Raw genomic sequence first — 26,169 nt, forward strand, 5'->3', positions numbered from 1 at the left:
TAGATACACTCCCTTTCATATTTAGAATTGACTCGCAGATACACTCCCTTTCATATTTAGAATTGACTCGCAGATACACTCCCTTTCATATTTAGAATTGACTCGCAGATACACTCCCTTTCACATTTAGAATTGACTCGCAGATACACTCCCTTTCACATTTAGAATTGACTCGCAGATACACTCCCTTTCATATTTAGAATTGACTCGCAGATACACTCCCTTTCATATTTAGAATTGACTAGTAGATACACTCCCTTTCATATTTAGAATTGACTCGCAGATACACTCCCTTTCATATTTAGAATTGACTCGCAGATACACTCCCTTTCATATTTAGAATTGACTCGCAGATACACTCCCTTTCATATTTAGAATTGACTCGCAGATACACTCCCTTTCATATTTAGAATTGACTCGTAGATACACTCCCTTTCATGTTTAGAATTGACTCGCAGATACACTCCCTTTCATATTTAGAATTGACTCGCAGATACACTCCCTTTCACATTTAGAATTGACTCGCAGATACACTCCCTTTCATATTTAGAATTGACTCGCAGATACACTCCCTTTCATATTTAGAATTGACTAGTAGATACACTCCCTTTCATATTTAGAATTGACTCGTAGATACACTCCCTTTCATATTTAAAATTCTTTGTCTAATCATTTTGGACTCAAACTTGTATCGATTAAACTTTTTTTTAGCGGGAAACAACGTCATGGGACCACAGTGGATTTAATTAAATTAGTTAATTTACTGTAGCATGTTCTGCTAAAAAGATGAACACGCAATGACCCCATTCGGAAATAAAAACCAAACTTCGAATTTGGTTCGCTTTGAGTCATGGTTCAGGCACCAGATTTACAGTGTGATTAGATATATACACGGATAGCTATTGCATATCTGATACGTATGAAGTTCACAAAAAATATTTTTTGTATCTCTTTTTTTTTCCTTCTGGCGACTAGAAAATGATTTTAATGAATTCAGTTCCGTGATTTTGTAATCCCACCCAACACAGGCCTACGAATGCAACCTTAATATGTCCCATTGGAAACAAAATATTAGTTTAAATATGTAGGTCTGGTTTACTAGAACAGAATAGATACAAGACACCAAGAACTCGTTTCCTACGCAATTTAAATAAAATCTAACTTTCTGATGTAAACTTCAGATGTCGTAAGCAAAGTAACCCTTTTAGATCATGCTATCTATTGGGCAGAAGATGTTTCTTTGGCCAACGGTTATCTATTGGGCAGAAGATGCTTCTTTGGCCAACGGTTAACGAGCAAGGTGTCAGGTGGCCAGCAATACGACCAACCGCCTTTACTTTCTCCAACTAAAGTCAGGTATCCTCAAGGTGCACTCTAGATCTAGATCTGAGACCGAAAAATCCCGAAATTCCAATTCCTTGTCTTCACCGAGATTCGAACTCAGGACCTCAGGTTCGGTAGTCAAGCGCTTAACTACCCAGTCCTGTAATGCTTTAGTAAAATTGTGGTTTGAACGTATATCTTTTGTGCTAGTGTATAGTTCGTCTGCTATCTTGACCTTCACCTATCCCTAGCATGTTGAACCGTTGGGGAACCACACATGATCTTTTACCGTCTTTCTTCATTCCCCTCTGTCTTTTACTTTCAATGAAAGGGTCGTCTTCCCATTGCTTTCTTTGTCTGCCTCTCTCTTTTTTTCCTGGTGCTGATCCATGAAAGAAGGTCTTTGTTATCCTGTAATGTTTTTTTTTATTATTTTTATTGTGTAATGCACTATTGTAAGACACATTTTCTTCAGAATAAAAGAGATTATCATTATTATTAATTTTGTATTATTATAAAGTCGAGTCTACGCGTCTCAAGACCTTTTACTACTCTTATTACCTATATCAGCACTAATCTATATATAATTGCTCATTGCAAGTATATAGGTCATGAGGTATAAAGTTTACTAACTTTTGCAGCCAGTTTACAAGGACACTAAGGTCCTTACTTACCTATAGCCAACACGAGATATAGGCTACCTAAAGGCCCCTAAGAAATGTTTAGCACTCACATGTATAGAGGGCCCATAACTCAAAAAGCTTAGGGCCTTTTTTAAGTTTAACTACTGCACTCTCGTTAAGATTAGAAACTTACTTTTATAAAGCCTCTGTTTAACTACTTTGTCACAAATGTATTAATCAATTATTAAACAGCTAATTAAGGGGCACTTTGTCAGAGCCTGTGACGCCGCTGATCCCAAACTGTATCGGCAATTGCATCAGCTACCTGCAGAAAAGGGGGGGGGATAAATGTTGTAAAGGCGACATCGTTCCGACCATAGTTTATTTCCCAGGCATTCATCACTTGCCTATGTGATAATCCATAGTCACTTCGCGCTTGAAGGAGATGGCCATTTATCATAGCAGGGCATTTCAAAAAAAAAAATTAAGCTGTGACGTAGTTCTGACCGGCCCGCAAAAACATCGGCACATAATGTAGAAAATAAAAAAAATATACAAACAAAAAGGTTGAAAAATGTATTTTCTCTATGTTAGGACTCTCACACTTTGATGTATTTCAAAGTAATCTATTGTCTTGTTAGTTATTCGTGTTCATTTTGTTTTTCTATAAGAACACAAGTTGTGGTTTTTTTCGGCGACAAGAATTGACATTCATTTTAGAGTCTTGGACGATTCTGCGGCTGTTTTGAGCTGTGTCCTTAAAATCTCATGTGTGTAACAGCGCATCATTTTTGCATCATTTTGGTTTGGGTACTTCTGACATCAACATGATAGGTGCCATTCCATGTAACATTTGTACGTTTATGAAATGGGAGTGTCGAAGAAACGATATGGAGGTACTGTCGGCTTGAGCCGCTAAGAAAAGAGTCGCTAAGTTACGTCTAGAGTTAATCGAGTGAAGAAAATGTTTGCCATGAAGTCAAGAAAATGAGTCGGCTGTATTGGAGGCTACTTGGAGGCATGACAACTGCAAAACGAGTGGAGTAAACGATGTTGGTGAAAATCTCCATTTAAAACTAAATGACAGAGCAGCAGATTTCGAAAAGTTTTCTATTGCCCTTATGAGTGACACCAACTGGAACTGATTGACTTACAAATCAGACTTCTCTGCTTGAGAAATTTCGAGCAATGCAGACAATAGCATTTCTACGCCGTGTTGTCTGCATCAACATTGCACATTTCTGAAAATTATTTGCTTTGTAGTATTACAATGTTTACAAGCCCTTAATTTAGTAGGAAAACTTGTTCATTTATAAGACGCATGAAACCCTTGTTACATAAATGTTACATAATTGACTTATGACTTTAAGTAGATCTACTGCATCCATGGGATTGTGATAAAACTATTTAAAATGGTTTGGTCTCTATTTCATTTTTCTGTATCTTTTCATTAATGTGGCCCGCGACACGAGTGTCGGAAATTAAAATGGCCCGCAAGCTGTATAAGGTTGGGCATCACTGTTTTAGGGTATCCCTAACACCGGAAGTTGTCAAAACTGTGTTATTTTTATTTGCCTTTTTAGATTATTATTAAACTTAAATTAGACATTTAAATAAAACATCTAACGTATTATTTTTTTTTTAAATTTCAGCATCGTTTTGGCGCTAGGCATCACTGACGAAGAACTGAATATAAACAAGAACTAAACTGACACGGCTGTAGCATCAACTCGGTGTCGTGACAACATGGCGCCGAAATATTCCGTCTTGTTTTTGTTATTATGTAAGTATATAGGTCTACAGGGTTACCTCCCCTCCATTAAATAAAAACAGCCTGAACTTTCAGCTTGATTTACTAATTATATGTTTGGAAACTCTGAACTGGATAAAACTTGTGCTGGTCATACTGGTGGGCAACTCATGGCTTGATCTTGGGTTTGAATGGTGTTTGTGGGGAGATGTTTATTTAGATTTCTATCTTACCTTATCTTATAAATTAAAGACGTTTCTTGAAAAAAAGCATAGTTGCGTCCTACGCATATCCATCTAATAGTGTATTTTAATTAGAAACTTAAACTTAAGGTGCCGGTACTCAGTGATTATGTGCCGGTACTCAGTGATTGATTGCGTAACTTTTAACTACTAATAAATTAATAATAAAGGCCTACGTATTCAAGAAAAGTAATATTTTTCCCCACATTCAAAAAGGTGCCGTACCGTCATTAAAAAAGCTCTGAATATATATATATATATATATATATATATATATATATATATATATATATATATATATATATATATATATATATATATATATATATATATATATGAAGGGTTTCTAAATGCAACGATTTTACTAAAGATGATGCTCTAATCTAATGTGAATATTCGTTTGTTATAAATCTCACTTCTCTACTTTATGACTTTATGTCTGTTCTAGTTTCTTAAAATTTTCTTTAGTTGAGGGCCCCAAACAAAAGATGCATATTCTATTATTGTGCGAAAGTTACTATCTAGCTTCTAGCCTAAAAATAATTTAAAAAAAAATCAATTATCATAGGACATAGATCTAGATCTATATTTCAAGCTGATATCTAAATTATAACTCTAGATATAATCGTTTCATAAATTTTTATTCTGCAGTAGCATTCCTTTTGACATGCAGCCCATTCACGTCAGCCAATAGTCTTCAAGATTCAGAGATCACGTTTGTACAGGAACCAGACGCAAACTACAATTTGACGAAAGACTCTGTAACCATTGTGTGTAAGGCTAGAAATGCTAATGATATCACATTCACATGCGCGGGTACACAGATTCCACCATCGTCTGTGGAGTTTGAGACGTCCCAAGATGAGAGAGATATTTTTGAAGCCAAATTAACGATAGAAAAGAGCGATGTCATCAACTTCCATAAACAGAAGCCCAACGAGCCATATTGGTGCCAGTGCAAAGCTCTGGATGAAAGTGGCCTAATCAAAGCGGAGAGCAGGAAAGGGGAGATAATAGTTAATTGTAAGTAAAGCACCACTTACGTCAAATTATGTTCTGACTATTCACTTATTTAGATTTAGTTATGATCCAGATCTTAGAATCTAGAAAGCATAGATGCCTGGTCGTGCGGTATGGACTTCTCTATGGTCCATGGTTCATACCCTGCCCACTGCCATGATGCCATCCCCCGTCCTCATGCCCCTGCGGGAGGTTTGGGCAGGGTTGCCTGGACTAGGCACTAGGATTTACTGAGATTTACTCACATCATCATCATTTAGTACCATATCTAGATCTAGAATCTGGGAAAGGAAGTATTAAATCTAACATCTATATATATAGATCTAGAAGAAAGAATCATAGAATGTCTATATATAGATCTAGATCTAGCTAGATTCTATCTCAATTATCTTCCAACTTTGAAGGAACATCCGAAACAACAAACTCATCAAACTGTTAGTGTTACAATTACAAACATGTTGTCAATGCTGACATGAATGTAGATCAAAAACATTATCATTTTACAAATAAACAAGTAGAATTCAGAATAGATCTAAAGTTTCTAAACCTAGAAAGGCAGTCCAGATACAAAGTCTGAATCTTCTTGATCTTGACTAGATATTGACTCTAGAATACATTTTATAAAATGATAAAATGTTTTACATGTTTCGGATGTTCCTTCAGAGTTGAAGATAGTTTACTTCCTAGTCCAAACCTCCCGCAGGACGACGGGGGATGGGAGAGGGCAGTGTTTGAACCCGGGACCATCGATAAATCCGAACGACAGTCAAGCGCGCAAATCGCACGACCAGGCAGCCATCCATTATAGATTTATAGATCTCTCTCTATATATTATATATCTATATAGGTCTAATTTAATCTAGATCTATCTATCTAGATTAAATTTCAAAGTGACAAAAGTGAAGGTCTAAATTGATTTGATAAGTAGATAAAAATGTTAGATGTTGATCAACCACTTGATCATTCCTTTAACATTAATTTTTTCTTTAAATTGGTACTCTTTTTATTAGATTATTGGACACAATCATATATCTAGATATTGATTATAATTAAATGATATCTATTTGTGTTGTAAAATATTTACTGACATTTCAATTGTGTTTATAAGGCCTATTTTATACATTTCAATAATGCATATTGCACAGTAGTCGACCTACATATAGCATTCATTCTTATTATTGGATACATATTTGAATTCACATTGTAGTTCAGAGGATACATTTGCTGGATAACTCTACGGATATTATATTCAAACCTGGATTATTATTCTTGGATTATACTTTTGAATTTGTGTTGCCAATGTGAATAGTTGTGCCAGATTCTTGGATTATTATTTTTAAATGAAGTTAGATATTTAAAAGTGAATAGCTTTGGTTGTCTGTTATTTTTTTTATTGACCAGTATATGAAATAAATTAATAACTATTATTATCATATTTGTTTTAATTAATTTATATGCTCGACTTGTTACCATTTCAGATATAAATTCAAAATTTGAAATTCAACCTGCAAATGCTGTGGTTCTTGAAGGTGATACAGCTGAGATACAATGTGGTGCTCCTAGTGGATATCCCAAGCCTGAGGTAAGATTAAAGACTAATTTCTGACATTATAATGAGGTACTTTGAATTGGTTAATGCCAGATTGAATCCAAGGGCTAAAACTTATAAGCCAGTAAATATGATAGTAAAATGAACTGAAAATGACTTGGCAAGAAAGTGTGCGTAACACTGAGATACTCGTTTGAATAGGTCTTCCCAGCATCTTCACTGACCTCAGGTAATGCCCAATGTGTTTCTTCTTCTTCATTCTCATTTTTCATGTTACAGGGTTCAGATTAGTAATCCTATATGATTAACTGCGCAGAGGTTTCCAGATCAGACAGTTCTCATTATAGTTTTTCTTCTATATGAGGGTTGACTTGGGTTAAAAAGAAGGATGAATGTATCCTAAAAGTCATCCTTTAAGGATAGTCAAGTATGGCCCAAGAAGAACTGGTTGTCCCCACCTTTGATAAATGAATGTAATCAAACGGGACTACAAAGTAGTTGACATCGATGACTACTTTAAAGACATATCCCAAGAGAGTGACGGGGGACAAAGAAAGTTATAGACTGAAAAAAGTCGTAGGCCTCAGTTCTGGAAGATAAGCAAGCCAATTGAATAATGTCTGGCTCCTCTACCACTTCAACAAATATCACTTTTACCTCCATTGAATGTTGAGGGCATTGTCTCTCCTGGACTCTACAATCACATGGAAACATGCTCTTCGAGATGAACTGTAACCGTTCTATAGGAGGCCACCAAAATAGGAGATGAATGGTGAAATAGGGGCACTATAGCAGTAAACTAGGGGCACTAAAGTAGTGAACTTGGGACACTAGGCAACCAGGGGCACTATAGTAGTGAATTAGGGACACTAAAGTGGTGAACCAGGGGCACTAAAGTAGTGAAATAGGGGGACTATAGTAGTGAACTAGAGGCACTTAAGTATTGAACTAGAGTAGGCTATAGGCGGCCAACAAAACAGGAGATGATGAACTATGGACACTAAAGTAGTGAACTAAAGTGGTGAACTAGGGACACTAAAGTGGTGAACTAGGGGCACTAAAGTTGTGAACTAGGGACACTAAAGTGATGAACTAGGGACACTAAAGTGGTGAACTAGGGGCACTAAAGTTGTGAACTAGGGACACTAAAGTGATGAACTAGGGACACTAAAGTGGTGAACTAGGGGCACTAAAGTTGTGAACTAGGGACACTAAAGTGATGGACTAGGGACACTAAAGAAGTGAACTAGGGACACTAAAGTGGTGAACTAGGGGCACTAAAGTAGTGAAATAGGGGGACTATAGTAGTGAACTAGAGTAGGCTATAGGCGGCCAACAAAACAGGAGATGATGAACTATGGACACTAAAGTAGTGAACTAAAGTGGTGAACTAGGGACACTAAAGTGGTGAACTAAGGGCACTAAAGTGGTGAACTAGGGGCACTAAAGTGGTGTCCAGTTAGTTATTAGGCAGTCTCAAAGCTAAATGTCTGTAAGATTGGACCAACTTTTAGTGCTAGTAATTGTTCAAACAAACTCTACAAAGTTATATAATTCCAGAGGTAATTTATATCACTCTATTCCAATAGATTGCGTAATACAATTGTACACAACTCATTCCAAAAACATTATTAACAGTCTGTACCTACAAAAAAATATTAACAGTTTGTCTCTACACAAACAAAATTAAAATTCTACTGTCTCTACAAAGACAATATTAATAGTCTGTACCTACGAAAAAAATATTAACAGTTTGTCTCTACACAAACAATATTAAAATTCTACTGTCTCTACAAAAACATTATTAACAGTCTGTACCTACGAAAAAAATATTAACAGTTTGTCTTTACACAAACAATATTAAAATTCTACTGTCTCTACAAAGACAATATTAACAGTCTATACCTAAGAAAAAAATATTAACAGTCTGTCTCTACACAAACAATATTAAAATTCTACTGTCTCTACAAAGATAATATTAACAGCCTGTAAGTATTTTTCAATGTCCATGTTTCTAGTCACACAGACATATATTCATTTCTACTTTTCTGGTACATTTACTTATAGATTCATTTCTACCATAAGCAATAAAATGTCAATTAAACTGTCAGGATTAGGATGCATTCTGTTTTAAATGTTTTTAATTAATTTCTTTTTGGTTTCTGCAGATAATTTGGAGAAAGAACTCCAAAAGAATTAAATTCACACCTGAAGGTAATCTGGAACTTGCCGAGAGTGGAAGCTTGATAATCCGCAATGTGACATCAGAGGATGCTGGAAACTACCAGTGTGTCGCTGTCAATAGTGTCAGGCGGTATGACAGTAAAATTGCAACACTGAGTGTCATAGGTAAATGTTTTATTGCTATACGTGAACTAACAGTAAGAACAGACCAATAAAGTTTATAAATTAAAATGATTTAATGACTAAAAGTTTACACAAGATAATTTGATATAAAAATATAATCAAGAAGTGAAATGGATGTGTATCTCTAGATTGAAATGCTGTCTTAGAGATTCAATAAACCAAGATCCTTTTTAATTCAAATACAGAACTTAAATTCAACAACTAAGAATCACCGTCTGTACAGAATATACAGAATAGACTATATTAAATAAATATCTTCTTTCAAAGCTCAATAATAAAATATTTTCAGATTAATATTAGATCTAATAAAATACAAGACTTGTCACTGCAAGTTAAAACTCAAAACTAAAATACGTCTTATCTCTATTAAAATGTCTCTATGACTGAACATTCTAGATCGTGCGTTTTCTAGCCTCTTCTTAGAAACTTTGCTTTAGCCAATCAAATCATTCCCTGTCAGATGTCATGATGGACAGATTACGTCATGGGTATTTCTGGCACATAGGGACTTTCCCTACTGGGAAAAAATTATACTAAGTTTAATTTAAGTTGATATGTGACACTATACTTGAATAGAGAACATTTAGTACACTACATAGGGTCATAGGTAAATGTTATATAACTATACTTGAATAGCGAACATTTAGTACACTACATAGGTCATTGGTAAATGTTATATAACTATACTTGAATAGAGAACATTTAGTACACTACATAGGGTCATATGTAAATGTTATATTGCTATACTTGAATAGAGAACATTTAGTACACTACATAGGATCATAGGTAAATGTTATATAGCTATACTTGAATAGAGAACATTTAGTACACTACATAGGGTCATAGGTAAATGTTATATTGCTATACTTGAATAGAGAACATTTAGTACACTACATAGGTCATAGGTAAATGTTATATAACTATACTTGAATAGAGAACATCTAGTACACTACATAGGTCATAGGTAAATGTTATATAACTATACTTGAATAAAGACCATTAGTACATGTCAGGTGGTGGTTCAGTGTTGTGTTGCCATAGGGGTAGACATAAGTTCATTGCTGTCCCGGGTTCGCCCCAACTGAACAGTGTAAACCAAAACAAAAAGTACTAGCATATAAACTACAGACTTAAATGAACAACAAATAAATGACATTTAACTGAGCCGATACGGAATGAACAACAAGTGTTCAACATGAACAATGTTAATAATACATAATTGTGAACGAACAAGATATTTCCATATGTATCAATTTCATAGTGGTGAACAGTACGGTCATAATTATTCAAATAACACACCTTCCACACACACACTCCATCTCGACACCCTACAGATAAGCAGCTTCATACACATCAAACAACGCTAACTAAAGACATGGCTCCGAGGGCAAGAAAGCTACACTCTTTCCCATAGCCTCAAGCCTAACACCCTGAAATGACAGAAAACCTGGATCTAGCCCTGAAATGACAGAAAAACCTAGATCTAGCAGTGTCGCTACAACAAAGAACTTTTCATTAGCAACACCCGTACCAAAAGATTAGCCTACTTACTAAAACTATGTACTTACATACTGTTTAAAACGTGGAAAACAGAAAACTGCAACTAACCAGCTAAAAAAAGGCTCTCTCTACTGCGGGAACTAAGGATGACGTACTCACACACAATATTATAGACAACAAAAATGTTTTTTTTGGGCTGGAATGTTAATATTGTTAATTATCATTCCCAAAATAAATTATAGTTTGTAAGGACATGTTTAAAAATCAGTCTTTATTAGAATGGCAAGTAAATTTGGCAAGATACATTTCTCAATCTTGAAAATTATTTTTACAATAAAGTTACATGTCAGGTAGATATGAATTTTAATTAAAAATGTGCATATTTTATCAACTGAAAAGGGTAAAAGATGCTTTGCAAGAAGTATTAAATATATCTATATGAAGATGTCAAGAAAATGGAAAATTCTTGTTTAAGACAGAGTGAACAATTTTCCCCCAAAATTTGACCACATAAAGCTACAGCTTAAGAACAACACAGAATTGTGTGCCGCTTACAAAAACATGATGTAATAACCAGCTTGCCAAATGCTTTGAAATACAATTATGCCATAGTAAGCTCTTTAGTATTACGCTGATACAAAGTGATAATAATATCAATGTGATGCTGGTTTTGGTGGTTTGCACAATTCTGTACAGACATGAAATGTGAAATTATTACACAAAGCTGGGCCAGGAATATTTGAACTGGTGAAGATTGAAAAGTAAACCTCTTTATAAAGAATTCAATATTTGAATAGTCCTAATTATAGTCATAAAATGAATAAACATAACATTATTAGGTAGAATAAACACAATATTCTAAGGTAGAATAAACACAATATTCCAAGGTAAAATAAACACAATATTCCAAGGTAGAATAGACAATACAAAATTAATTTCAATAACAAATCCACAGATCAAGATTGACATCAAGCTTAACAATTATGGACCCCAAAATCTACTATTTTTATTTCTTAGGTAGTAAAGATCTAACAATACCTATTTCATTAGTCTCAATTCCAACTATTGTTTAGTCGGATTAAATTATTATTTCCCCTAAACTCTTTGTAGCTTTATAGTAGCTCTTAAAACTAATCTGAAGATGAACATATTGGATAATCTTGACATGTTTTATTACACGATAATTTTCTATAGAGGACACCATTCTTGTAGGCCTATATGCTGGTATTTATTTTGTTCAAATTTTGTCAAAGTTGTCTTGTATGTGCTAATGTATAAGGGAAAATAATTATTGATAATTTTAGTAAGCTTATAAGACATATGATTGCCACGCTTCTCTACAAGAATCACACATTCCTTGAGTATAAGGGCACTGTTTATCAAAATTCCTATCTTGACCAAATTTTTATATCAATATTTATTTCTAATGGAAAAATAAACACCATCAGTCATATGGAGCTATTACATATTTATTCACATTAGCTACCTTAGGAGACAGATAGGTTAATCTTTGGAAGATGTAAGGGGACAGATAGGTTACTCTTGGAAGATGTAATAGCCAATTGTAAATAATAATAGTAATAAAGTGTGTCTCCGAGCCCAAAGATAAATGAGAAATGCAGTAAAATACTGCCAATTGTAAATGCTTTATTGTAAAAAGGCATAATTCTTTATGTAAATTGATTTCTTAACCTCATTTTATCCACATCAGAAAAAATGAATGGTCTCTCTTGTTTAATTTAATATCAGTGAAAATAACTTTGTGACAATGCATGGTCTATTGCAACTAAATCTGTCTCATACATTTAGATACTGCTGGATCAGTGATGGAACTTGACCAAGATTCGCAGGCCGAAAATGGAAAACTCCGCGTCCCAAGACAGTCAAGTGCTCCCATGTTCAACGTCCAGCCCAACAAACAATACTACTTAACACCAGACGCTCCAGCCATTATGGACTGTGGCACTGTTGGAATAGATACTTTAGTCTTTACGTCAGTACTATTTTTCATATTTTATGCTAATATTCTCACTAGAAATGTGTTCGTTCATAATCATTCAGCCACCTAGGAATGGGTTATTTCATGTTATTAAGTGCAATTTTATGTGTGGGCACCTTTGAACCCAATGTCTTTAGAACATGGCATATTATATTAAATACTATAGAATCTTTCTTTCCTTGGAGGTTTTGTATTCTTCTTGATTTTTGCACACAATGTTTCATTTTGGTTACAGTAAATTTATAGATTACTGTATACTTTAATACCCTCATTATAACCGGAAATTTGTTAGTAATTTTTAAGCTCAGTGTCTTATAAATTCACACGAATATGCCACATTTATGCAGTTTCTACAGCACTATATAAAGTATAAACCTTATGTTGTTTATTAAAATCGTTTAGTGTATATAGAGGTTATAAGTCACCAGTAGCATTATTCCAGTAGTATGTGTTTAGTGTTAGACAGTCAAATCTCTAAAGTTCTTTTATGAAAGGTAAAAGAATGCCAGTCACATTTGCACTACTTATAATCATTCGAAGTAACCCATTCTGTGACCCCACCATTCTGAGACCCCACCGGCCACCTTAGGCAGACCCTACTTCCATTACAGCCCAACATAACCAACACCCTGTATGGCAGTGCTGAAGAAAACAGCACACTTTTTTTTCCTTGGCACAGTCTGCAAAAGAGCTCACAGCTCAGCAGCAATAAAGCTGGCTAGAAGAAGAAGAAGAAGACCCTGCCAGCCCATTTGGGTACCAGCCCACCTGGCATTTGCCCGGTTGCCCACATAGCCAGTCCGCCCCTGAATTAAGCCATAGTATCAAGTAAATGATTCTTCTTATTTCTATATCATTTGTCTTTCCTGTGTTTTGTTTCCCAGCTGTGGAGGGGAAAGAATTAAAAAAGAATTTTTATCAGTGAAAAAGGGACAGAATGCTGATGGCATAAACCTTATTCAGGTACAATTATTAATTATTGTAGGCTACATAATATCGCATTCTATCATTCTGACACTGACTGCTAGAACCAGCCTCAACATGCCTTTTTAAAAAAAAATTTTTTTTTCATTCTAACTAAATGTAGTTACTGTTATAAACTAACTTAAGCAGTAGCAATATTAGAGTCTAGATCTAGATAGATATCTAGGTCTGTCAATTTAAAACTATTTCTAGCAGTCACTGTAAGAAAAACACCGTAGGAAAATTCCACAAAATTTGACCACATAAAGCTACAGCTTAAGAACAACACAGAATTGTGTGCCACTTACAAAAACATGATGAAATAACCAGCTTGCCAAATGCTTTGAAATACAATTATGCCATAGTAAGCTCTTTAGTATTACGCTGATACAAAGTGATAATAATATCAATGTGATGCTGGTTTTGGTGGTTTGCACAATTCTGTACAGACATGAAATGTGAAATTATTACACAAAGCTGGGCCAGGAATATTTGAACTGGTGAAGAATGAAAAGTAAACCTCTTTATAAAGAATTCAATATTTGAATAGTCCTAATTATAGTCATAAAATGAATAAGCACACACAATATTCCAAGATAGAATAAACACAACATTATTAGGTAGAATAAACACAATATTCCTAGGTAAAATAAACACAATATTCCAAGGTAGAATACACAATACAAAATTAATTTCAATAACAAATCCACAGATCAAGATTGACATCAAGCTTAACAATTATGGACCCCAAAATCTACTATTTTTATTTCTTAGGTAGTAAAGATCTAACAATACCTATTTCATTAGTCTCAATTCCAGTTATTGTTTAGTTGGATTAAATGAACTCTTTGTAGCTTTATAGTAGCTCTTAAAACTAATCTGAAGATGAACATGTTGGATAATCTTGACATGTTTTATTACATGATAATTTTCTGACATTAACCAGCCTCAATATGCCTTTTTAAAAAAAAAAATTTTCATTCTAACTAAATGTAATTTCTGTTAAACTAACTTAAGCAGTAGCAATATTAGAGTCTGGATCTAGATAGATATCTAGGTCTGTCAATTTAAAGCTATTTCTAGCAGTCACTGTAAGAAAAACACTGTAGGAAAATTCCTGAGAAACTGAACGTAGCAGAAAATTTTGCTATCATTTAGGTATTGGCCATCCATCAGTTAAAAAAAAAAAAATTTGTTCCCTTTCTTTAAAGAAACTCCTAGTAGTTCAAATATATAAGTTTTTCAATATATTGACAGGGACAGTTGAACCTGACCTACAATTTGATTAGTCCCAAGAAGGGTTTAGATTCTAAGAGAGAAGATCCAGTTATTTGTAAGTGTACTGGCTACTACCTGGATCAAGCCCAGCGCAAGTCCTGGTTGTTTGTGGATTCAGAAATTAGTCAAGTTTTTATTGCTTGTAAGTATAACAGTTTTTAATATAGCCTTTGCCAGTGTTTGCTTTTAACAATGGGGGCATGATGGTGTTCTGGGGTATATGTATGTGTTTCTGATGCAAGATTAAATAAAGGTGGGCAGATGTTTTAGGTTGTGTAGGTTGAATAGATTCTCATGAATCCACAGGGTGGTCTGCCATATTTCAGCTAATAAACAGGGGTTTGAACTGGAAATAGGAGGAGAAAAAAACAGGAGACGAGGGACATGTCCTTTTTGGAGTGAGGGATACTTTGTTTACAATTGTTCAAATCATTTTCAACTTGTGTTACTACATTGAAGCTGAAAGCTGTGTATATTTTCAGATGAATTTTTTTTCAGTTTTGTTAAAAAAAATATTTTTTTCTCAAAGTTTATTTCAAGATCAACAATAAGACTTTTAATAGGCCTACACAGGTTTAGTTGTTCTAGCTGTTTGGAGCTATAAACCTATGACTGAGTATCAACTAATGGCCTAGTTTTCTTTGGATTTTATTATTCCTTGTGGTAGACCAGGTTCTGGGGAAATAAAAAGTGTTGGATCACTATGCTGACAACAGGATCTCACTATTATTATAAATAGCTACAGTAACTGGTGAATTTTACATCACCTGTCTTATTCATGTCTCATTTTGTATGCTGTTAGAACAATGATTTCTGTCTTGCTAAATTAAAGAGTGAGTTGAGAAGAACTTATTGGTTAGCTAGGTTACTAAAGCAGAATGATGTTTTTATTTAGTGGCTTCTTAAGAATTCATTTGCAGAGTAGAACCTATATGTGAGGTAGGTTTTCTTGGGGTGATGAAGTCTTCTTAAAGCAGAATGATGTTTTTATTTAGTGGCTTCTTAAGAATTCATTTGCAGAGTAGAACCTATATGTGAGGTAGGTTTTCTTGGGGTGATGAAGTCTTCTTAAAGCAGAATGATGTTTTTATTTAGTGGCTTCTTAAGAATTCATTTGCAGAGTAGAACCTATATGTAAGCTAGGTTTTCCAACAGAATGATGTCTCTATTTAGTGGATTCTAAAGATTTGATTTGTTTTCTTATTTGAACTTTAGTCCTTGATGATGAATTCAAGGTTCAGCCCTCGGATACAGTTGTGGCTGTAAACGCAGTTGCTGTCTTAAAGTGTGAGCCACCAAATGGAGCTCCTGCACCTTGGGTTAGTAATAAATTGACATTCTTTAGAATAGTAGTGGTTTAATCATTTCTTTCTCTAAGTATAATAGATGTATTCCTTTTCTAGGAACTAATTTATTTCAGCATATTAATGTACTAATTTCTTTTACCAAGTCTAAGTGAATTATGAAATAGATATTGTTTCTTTTGAATTTCATAAATATTCACCATGAAACTGTAACCTTACATTTAAAGTGTAAATATCTATCATATTGAGATACTAGTTCCTTACTATTTAAAACAGTCATGAGCTAATGTCCTAAAGATGTCTATTTAAAATCATGATTAGTTACAGCCCATTTGGTTACATTTTTGTTTTTCGAAATAATTTTTTTATTTTTGCAATTTTTTCTTTACAAAAGAATTATTTTATACCTAATTATCTTCTCTTAATATCATTTAGTTTTTGTAGAACACTAAATGAAATGTTAGGTATTTTCACAGCATCTTTCTTATCTGCCCTTTGATATTTATAAAAGAGAAGTGTTTCCCAGTTTTTCGTCCCTAGTACTGCATTGCAAGATAATTTCTAATGGAATGGTTAATTTGTGTGGGAAAAAAATGGATTACTTACCCTGAATATGGTCTTTTTCCATAAGTAGTTACCGTTGTCTTGTCTTATTTAGATCTCATGGTACAAGGATGGGAACAAGATTGAAGTTCGCTCCAGCAACAAATACAGTGTGAATGAGAAAGGTCACCTACAGATAGCTCGGGCTGCAGCTGAAGATTCTGGAAAGTATGAATGTGTGGCAGAGAGTTCTGCGGGAACTGTTAGGAGTAGGCCGGCACAGCTCAGAGTAGATGGTGAGTTGAGGACTAGAATCACCAGAGGTTGAAAAGTTTAATTTAAAAAAAAAAGGATTTATTTTTATTTGGAGCTCAATATTATTTTCATGATGAACTAAACAATGTCAAGAACGCTTCATGGAACGTCACTTTGGCAAGTGAATTAAAAGAGAAGTGAGCTCTTAGTTTGATCAAAGCTCCTTTATTACCACGACTTAGTTGTCCATTTGTTTGAAGGTCATTTTGAAATCAAAGTGTGATTCTGTTCTATTGAAATTATTTTGTACTTCTAAAAGAAGAGCTTAGAACATTTGAATCTGCAGACGCACACAAAGATCAGATCATAGACCTTTTAAAAAAAACATATCTTATTAACATAACACTTCCTTTAGTTTGTGTACTGGATACACCTTGGATACACTGTTGTGTATTTATATTTCTTGTTGTGTGTTGTGAACTGATCTGTTCTAGTGTGTCAAAATGTCATGGTGTCTAGGTCAGCTTGTGTGTGTGTGTGTACTGTGTTATTGTGAACAGTTTTGTCATTCTTGTTCAATAAAACCTAGCATCAAGACATGTCTTCATGTAGTATTTTATTAGGTCACTACATACACCTTGGATATACCTACTTCTTCTTTTATTTTCTCCAAAAAAAAAAGCTATCTATTTACAGGTTTTCTGCCATGTATGGGAATCTCCAATCAAGGCATGCTATTTTCTTGATGCAACTTAGGATTTTTAAAAAAATCTATATTCATAGCTATCCTTTAGATCAGGGGTTCTTAACCTATGGATTGATGATTTGCCAGGATTCGCCTAAGACCATCGAAAATATGGATTGTTATTGTCTACTCTTCTATTGCTGTATGTGTGTGTGTGTGGGGGGGGTCGCGTCAGAATGGGGGATTGTAAAAAAGGGTCGCCGAGCTTAAAAGGTTGAGAACCGCTGCTTTAGATGGATGACACTTTTTTTTTTTTTTTGTAACAAAACACTTGACTAATACTAAACATTCTGAATTTAGCATCAGCTGAAGCTCCTACCACCCAAAAATCGGTGCAAGAAGCTCCAGAGGTGGTAACCTTCCCAGCTGAGCCCCCGGTTGAACCGAAATTCACCAAATATCCAGACAGTTCAATAGAGATTGAAGCTGGAGGCAGTGTCACCTTGACTTGTGAAGCTGTTCTAGTGGAGCGTATGATGGTATCATGTGATAATGTCAGGTACAAGCCTGATCAGGTCAAGTCTGTCACAGTTTCCAACCCTGCCGCCAGGAGTAAGTTTTTAAAAATTTTGTTTCTTATGCATTCATGCTCTTTTGTTTTGTTTTTTTATTATTTTTTTGAAAACAAAATACAAAAAATAAATTAACTTAACTTAATAATTCATTCTATGTCAATAATTAAAATACATTTTGCGGAATGAGTTTCGAATATTGTGATTTACTTGAACATTTAATTAGTAAGACTAAATAATCTTGATTTTTAACCTGATTCATCTGACCATCATTTGAAGTGTAGCCTTTTATAGACATCCAGAGGACGTGGTGGCAAAGCACTTGCATGGCTTCTAAACCAAGGATTCTCGGGTATTAAACTAGGTGTAGACTGAGATTTTGTTTTTCAGGATTTTTAGAGCAAACACAACTGACATTAGTTGGGGAAAGTAAAAGTGGTTGATCATTGTACTGGCCAAAGACACACTTGTTAACTATCAGCCATAGAAACAGTCCTTTACATGATTTGCCTATAGATTGCAAAGTCTGTAAAGGGAACTTGACATTTTTTTCTTAAGACATTCTCTTAAGACATTCTCTTAAGACATTCTCTTAAGACATTCTCTTAAAACATTCTCTTAAGACATTCTCTTCAGACATTCTCTTAAGACATTCTCTTAAGACATTCTCTTAAAACATTCTCTTAAGACATTCTCTTCAGACATTCTCTTAAAACATTCTCTTAAGACATTCTCTTAAAACATTCTCTTAAGACATTCTCTTAAGACATTCTCTTAAGACATTCTCTTAAAACATTCTCTTAAGACATTCTCTTAAGACATTCTCTTAAGACATTCTCTTAAGACATTCTCTTCAGACATTCTGGTAAAAATTTAAAAAACTGTATTTGAAGCTTAGCTGCGAGTACAGTTGAATGAAGCAAAAACAATATTTGAAAACTGATAACTGTAAAAACAACTTGCTACTAGCCAGATTTTGTATTGAATCAAAAACAATTCTATGTTTAACTTCTCATTCAAGATCAGAAAGTCGTCTCTGGCAAGTTCTCAGTGACAGCAAACCAGGTGACAAAGGTTGGATACAGTTGCCAGTGCATGGGCTGGTTTCTACGCAATAAGAGCTGGACAACTTTGACAGGGCAAAGCTTTGTTATCAGTGTCAAGTCTGATCAACCAATAGTCAAATCATGTAAGCATTTTATGAATTAAAAATTATTTCTACATTATTTTTTTAGTTTAGATCTATCACAATGTGGAAGAAATCAGCCTAACACACCTGTCAGCTTTGAAGGCTGGTGGAAACGATTTTTTTTAAGAAAAGTAAAGACTATCATATAAGAGAATATATTTATGACTTGAATAGGGTTAAAAAAAATTACAAGTGTGTTAGTTTTGAAAAAAAAAAATCAATGTATTCAAAGATGTTATATTTGAGGGCTTTAACTCAAAATTCCCCCTTGCAGATTGTCAGTCAACTAAACCATTTGCTACTTTTTGACAGTCTTTTTTTTTTTTCAATATTTTTAAGGTCAAGTTTTCAATGTGTTCATGTTTTCTCTATTTAATATAAAACAAAACAAAAAAAGTACATATTTAACTTTTGCAATAAATTTTTGTTTGAATTCAGTTTTAGATAGTAAATTTGAATTGTCGCCCACTCAAGCCAAAGTAGAATTAGGAGAACGCCATGTATTTTACTGTAAGCCTCCTAAAGGATATCCGGAACCAGAGGTAAATTTTAAGATAACATTATATCCTGTTCATTTTATTGATGATCCAATTTATTTACTTAATATATTTTATTACAGATGGCAACACTGTAAATAGTCATTGGGAAAGAATGACCAACGTAGATTTGTTTTACATTTTTCGTATGTCCCTTCAAAATTGAGGATTATTACATTGTAGCCAAAACTTCCCGCAGGGAGCGGTTTGAACCTGGGATCATCGAGGCAACAATACAGAGCGCATACCACATGGCCATTTTCAAAGATTTAAAAACAAAGAAGTATAATGGTCTTTGTGTATAGTATAAGTAGCTAATTTTTGCATTAAAATGTGTATTTTTTGCAGTAAATATAAATATTAACCATGCATAAATGATAGGTAAATTTATGTCCTCAATCATCTGCATTGACCTACTGGTTTCCATCATCACGTTTGGAAGCATTGGGTTAACACAAATGATATTTTTCTTTTTTATTACATCTTGCTGTCTAGGTCTCTTGGTATAAAGATAACAGCCCCATAGACAGTGAGGATACTAACTACCGTCGGGAAAATGACGGCAGTCTGGTAATTGAAGAGGTGCGTGAGAAGGACCAGGGAGCCTACCAGTGTTTTGCCAGAAATGAAGTGGGCATGAAACGCACAAGGGCAGTAAGACTTGTATTAGGTATCGTTTTTTTTTTTTTTTTGCTTCAATATAAACATATTTTCTTTATATGTGACTGTTTAATGTGTTAATTTCTCTTGATTGGGTGTATCTTCAGTTGTAAAGAAAAAATTGATCCGATTCCTTGTCCTCACATGAAACTTCTTTTATTTGGGTTTTTTTTTTTGTTTACAAGTTTTAAATATTCCTTCACAAACGAAACGCCCTTGTCCAAATCACCAACAGGATGGCATTAGATGTAAGCTGGTAGGGTTTGAACCTAGGACTATCCAGATGACAGTATGAAGTGCTTACCTCATGAATTGGCAGCCAACTTGACTTTCAAATGAGTGTAGCACAGAAGTAACCTAGCAACGATACTTATATAAATAAATAAACTTTAAACCACAGTGTAGAATTATAAAAAAAAGTTGTTTTTTTAAGCCAAACTTTTCATTAAACTGACTAACTGTCCTTTTTCTACTAGATTTAAGTTTAGATCCATTCATACAAGTTCATGGTCACACTAGCACTTTTTATATTGTTTTATTAATATTCTTAATGAATGACATCACATGTTAAGTAGTAGGTAGACTCCTTGTGTCTTGTACTGTGGTAACGACAGTGACCAAGTGTAAGGTGGCCAGGCTATTTGAGATGCATGCCGTTGGAAGCATTAGTTATCTATTGGAGTGCTTATGTCCAATACCACTTCATGTAGTAACAACATTACAAAACTCCTGGCCTTCATATTGTGGCTCAGACATTGTTTCTGGTGGCACTGGCAAGTAATTTACACCCTAACTTCATAAGCTTTGAGCTGAAGGGGCTCATTAGCTTTAGCTGACTACCCACCTAGTAAAAATGAAAACTCTGAATTCAAACCTCTGCTGCCTGCAGATATACCCGAACACGGGAAAGGCTTTTGGGGTAACAAATCAGGAGCTGGTGATCTTAAGGCATTCTGCACTACACAGTGCTACACCCGGGCAGAGACTGCAATGCTGATCTCAAACTGTATCAGCACTTGCCGTTGCTTTAGATACATCAGCTGCCTGAAGAACTGCACTGTGGTAGACATCTTTCTGGTCCTAGCTAATGCCCAGGGATATTTTGCACAGCTGTGTTGACTCTGTGCCCCCACTGTGGGGAAGAAAAAAAAAGGTGTCTCATATTCTTTTTGACAGCCCCAAACAGGCTGATCTCCATCTCGACAAGTCTGGGAAAGCATGTATTCTTGACCTGCACTATGCTAAACAGCAGGGTTTCTGTCAAGGGCTTTTGCAAGAGAGGATATGAACCTCTCAAGCCTTCACTCAAATGGAGTTAGATAATGGTGATGAATGCCCAGGCATTCACCTTATTTCCGTGCAATATGTGATAATTCATTAGTCACTTTGCCACTAAAGGAGGCCATAAATATAGGGTGCTGTGCAAACAAAGCCTACAGCTCTGCAGCCAAAACTTTAATAGAATGATGATGAAGAAGAATTGTGTAATCTCAAGTCCATTTTCCCCAGTACTGTTCAACTGTTCTCAAAAGATGATAGATACCTATAGAGTTGAAAAAAAACAACTATAGATTAAAGTAATTTATCTTCCAAGAGGTACATAAAAAATGTTGCTGCCATGCTAACCCTACGCTTCTGGTTCAGGAAATTTTGACGCTGTTATACTGCTGGAGACATTAAATTTAAACATTTTGTTTGCATGAATTTATATATTTTTTTTTATCAGCACTGATTTTTTATTAACAGATGGACAGTGCTCTAAAAACAAGGAAATGTTCTGTGTTTTTTTTTTGTTTTCCAATGCGTTGAAAGAGAGCTTAAGATAATAAACATTAGAAATAGGGCACAAATTTAACAATTTGAAAAACAAATGTGAAATCACTTTTTCTTTTACCTTTAATTTCTTCAGTTGTTTCTTTATCAATTCTAAATGAATTGTGTGTGTGGGGGGGGGGAGCTCTATTTATTTCAAATAGCTGATGAAATTATTTATTATATGTTTCCTATATTTAAGTCACGTTTTAAATGTGCTCAAAAAGGTTGTCTTAACAAGTGGAACAAATTTTATTAAAATATACATTTGTGTAATCTGACAAATTTAAGTTTCTTTTTACCTGGTTAAATAAGAAATGGCACCCCCCCCACACACACACACACACATACACACTTACAAACATTTTCTTGGTATTTTTTTGTGTACAAAGGCTAGTAATTTGTACTCTGATATCAAACACCAGTTTTCATTTTAATTTCCCACGCAGCCACTAGGAAGACCACAGTGAGGACCACAACTACCACTACAACTACCACAACAACTACCACTACAACAGAATTGCCTGATACTGCTGAAGCTCTTGCGTGAGTTTTTTGTTTGTGTGTGTAAGAAAGCTTTGTGTGTGTGTGGAACAGTTTTGTTTGTATGTGGAAGAAGTTTGTGTGTGGAAGAAATTTGTGTTTGTGTGTGGAAGAAAGCTTTGTTTGTGTGTGGAAGAAAGCTTTCTTTGTGTGTGGAAGAAAGCTTTGTTTGTGTGTCTGAGAAAGTTTTGTTTGTGTGTTGATTTAAGTCTTGATTAAGTTCTTTCTGACCTAAACTACGACTGACACATACTTTTTGACTGATGCATAAACTTAAATTAAAATTCAATGCTGGAATATTGATTGCAGAATGTGCCATAAACATTAAGGTTAGAGCCAAACATATAAAACACTCTTTTTCTGTCAGAATAGATCAGCAGTACTCATTTAGGGAAAAAAATACAAATGATAAACTTCTCTGTGTATCATTCTTGTAATCATAAGAAATGTCCAATTAGGATCAATAAAGAAGTCTTAGTCGTGTCTGTTCTCTTTTGTGAAGTGTTGTTGTTTGTAATAGAAACAAGCAATAGAAAAAATATTACTTTTAATAAAAAAAACAAAAGCTTATCTAAGGGTAAGAACCACTAATTGCTGCTCTTTATCATAAAATGGCAGGGTTTAGCTCCCTTTTTGCTATATGGGAAATGGGAGAAAAAACATGTTCCAACTTTTTACCGGACAGATAGACAAACAGATAGAGTGAGTTGATATAAAAAGAGTTCTTGTAATCAGAAGAAATTTTCAATTAGCATCAATAAAGAAGTCTTAGAACATTCGGTCTGCCTGTTATGCTATAGTTGGCCTTGGTGAATTAAAATTGCCTTTCATGGTAACAAAACAAAAGAATGACATTGATTTGTTCTCTTTGAATTCTGTTCACAGTGAACCAATTTTTATACTTGATCTGCCAGAACAATCTTTTGCAACAGAAGAGATGCCAGCTAAACTGACTTGTCTAGCTTCAAATACAGCCCTTCTTGTCTTTGTTGTGAGTCTCAATATTCTATATCAGATGAAAAATATAAGTCTATCTCAACCAGTCATAATTTTAAATGACTGTGGTAGAGGCCAGTATGCTTTTGCTTAAATTAATGTTTTGTTAAAAAATGAATTAATTTAAGAGTAATAACTAAAAGGCCACCCCCTGTTTGTTCTCTTGCAAGCCCAACTCTTTTATGTGCATTTCCTGACTACTTACATATGTACATCTCCAGTGCAATGACAATTTGGTCCCTGAGTCCCACCTCAACATGCAGACAATGACTGTCGAAAATGAAAACATCAGAGAGAATAACTTGGAGATCAGTAAAGATCAGGTGAGCTGATGGTGATAGCTGTTTAATTAAATATATAAAGTAAAATGTAAGGTATATGTACGTTTGTATGTCCCGCATAGAATGAAAAACCGTTTGATCAATCCTGATAAAACTTAGCATAAATGTTCCTTAGATCATGGCGGAAATCATAGTTTATGTTTAATGTCCCCTCACATCTGGAGGCCCTAAAAAATAAAAGAAATACCAAATTTTATCTCTATTTAAGAGTGAAACTTTTTCAACAAATCTTGTAACCTTGCGGATCATATTTGGCTAGTATTTATTTACTAGAAGTGCAGATCTTAGAGAGGAAGTGGAGATGGATTGGTCACACCCTTAGAAAAGATACCAGCAACAGAGCTAGGCAGGCTTTGGAGTGGAACCCCCAGGGAACAAGATGCAGAGGAAGACCAAAAAGAACATGGCGATGCAGTGTACTAGAAGAAGCCAATAGGACCGGGAAGAGCTGGGAAACCATAAAAAAACTAGCAAGAGACCGTGGAGTCATTTTTGTCGAGGCCCTATGTTCCACAAGGAACCCAAAGGAATGATGATGATGTATTTAATTATTAATAGTTTGACAATAAACAAACTCACAATTAAACATTGCACTCTATCCAGACAAAATGAAGAAACTAATAGTGAATAAAATAAATGACAAATGGACAAGCTCTCATCCGAATCACAAGAAAGATGATGCCTATTATAAGCTATGCCAACAAAACCAACGTCTAATCTTTCTACTCAAGACTGGACACAACAGAATGAGACAACATAAGTACTGGAAGCTCAAAATTGGAACCAGGGAAATCTGCCCATGTGGAGTATCACCAGAAAATGCTGACCATGTACTTCAGGACTGCACTATCTACCAAGAGACCCGAACAAGACACGACACTGGCCCCCAAAACACCAATAGAAAGAAAACTATATGTAGAGCTGCCTGATTTGGAAACCACTGCGCAGTTCATCTCACATAATGGTCTAGTCATCTGAACGCTCCAACATAAAATTGAGAACTAGGAAGAAGAAGAAAAGTTTGACAACAGTTCTCTATGTTATTATAACATGCTTCAGTCCTATTGATTTAGATGAGGGTGTGTGAAGTCCTGTTGTATTCTTTCTCTCATTTTACCATTAATGTTTTGGTCCATTTGTTTGAGTCTGATGGAGTAGCATGTCTCTGTTTATGTTCCAGCTTGAACGATTCCCAGACGGCAGCGAGTACACGTGCAGATGCAGAGCCTACTACATGCCATCAGGTTCTACCCAGTACATTGATGGGAATTCCACTGTCATCACTTTCCAAAGTGAGTTTCTTTACCAGCACTAATAATTGTCATGCAGGGTAGATTTAGAACAAATTAATACTTTGTAACAGATCAATACAAATTAGATTGTATGTGCTGGATAGCACACATTTGACAAGGTTTGTAGTGCTCAGTAAAGTCTCCTTGACAATGTCTTTGTTATTGCCTGAAATGAAATTTAAATATACTCACAGATTCTCATTCAATTTGGTCTTGGCGGTAATTTTACTTCATTTTTTTCTGTACATTAATCAAATTTGTAATATAAAAAACAACAGCATATTGTGAGTAAGGTTCAACACTAATGAAGGAAAGAGAATTGTCTAACTTAATGTTGTGTTCATTTTTTTTTTTTCACAGGTGGGGAAAGGGAAATTTCTACTGAAACAGTAACTTCTTTACCCGGGGCTGAAATTACGCCAGAAGGAGAGGCCACATCCCCTAAACCTTTCATTGCTAAGGTAGATACTTAATTTAAAGCAGCTAATAACACCTTCAGTGAAGTCCAGTAGGGCGTCGGCGCCGTAGGCGCCATTATCCCATTGATGGTTAGAAAGGCTTTTATCCAATCACCAGGCCTGGACATGGGGCTCTTCACCCCTGTCCTGTCTGAGGGCTCATAACGGTAGACGGTCATATCAGTTGACTGGGCCAGACCGGGCCATGCCGTGTACACAGCGCACCTTCCCCGTTCCTGGGTCCCACTCGCTATAAGTGGCCGAGAACAGTGCTAACTGCGGGGAGCTTGTCTCATATTCCTATACTGTAACCGCCACGATTCCGTGCAAGGACCGCCACTCCAGCCACGGGTCTGATGACGGCCCCCT

The 26,169-nt window shown here is 35.0% G+C and overlaps 1 protein-coding gene across 5 annotated transcripts in view; it reads left to right on the plus strand.

Annotated features, from left to right (window-relative positions):
* LOC106079641 (hemicentin-2-like) overlaps positions 1-26,169 on the plus strand; it is a 142,230-nt gene that overhangs the window by 94,490 nt on the left and 21,571 nt on the right. For all 5 annotated transcript variants that reach the window (XM_056043534.1, XM_056043533.1, XM_056043535.1 and 2 more), the window contains 18 exons: positions 3,599-3,729; positions 4,590-4,961; positions 6,437-6,540; positions 8,676-8,856; positions 12,184-12,367; positions 13,258-13,336; positions 14,594-14,756; positions 15,830-15,933; positions 16,577-16,757; positions 17,762-18,013; positions 18,995-19,162; positions 19,601-19,704; positions 20,194-20,368; positions 22,620-22,716; positions 23,599-23,704; positions 23,931-24,032; positions 25,231-25,342; positions 25,703-25,803. In XM_056043534.1, coding sequence (XP_055899509.1) covers positions 3,693-3,729; positions 4,590-4,961; positions 6,437-6,540; positions 8,676-8,856; positions 12,184-12,367; positions 13,258-13,336; positions 14,594-14,756; positions 15,830-15,933; positions 16,577-16,757; positions 17,762-18,013; positions 18,995-19,162; positions 19,601-19,704; positions 20,194-20,368; positions 22,620-22,716; positions 23,599-23,704; positions 23,931-24,032; positions 25,231-25,342; positions 25,703-25,803 — 2,622 coding nt within the window. In that variant the 5' untranslated portion in view covers positions 3,599-3,692. The remainder of the gene's footprint in view (positions 1-3,598; positions 3,730-4,589; positions 4,962-6,436; positions 6,541-8,675; positions 8,857-12,183; positions 12,368-13,257; positions 13,337-14,593; positions 14,757-15,829; positions 15,934-16,576; positions 16,758-17,761; positions 18,014-18,994; positions 19,163-19,600; positions 19,705-20,193; positions 20,369-22,619; positions 22,717-23,598; positions 23,705-23,930; positions 24,033-25,230; positions 25,343-25,702; positions 25,804-26,169) is intronic.

The sequence above is a fragment of the Biomphalaria glabrata genome, chromosome 10, assembly GCF_947242115.1.
Source record: "Biomphalaria glabrata chromosome 10, xgBioGlab47.1, whole genome shotgun sequence".
Classification (NCBI taxonomy): domain Eukaryota; kingdom Metazoa; phylum Mollusca; class Gastropoda; family Planorbidae; genus Biomphalaria; species Biomphalaria glabrata.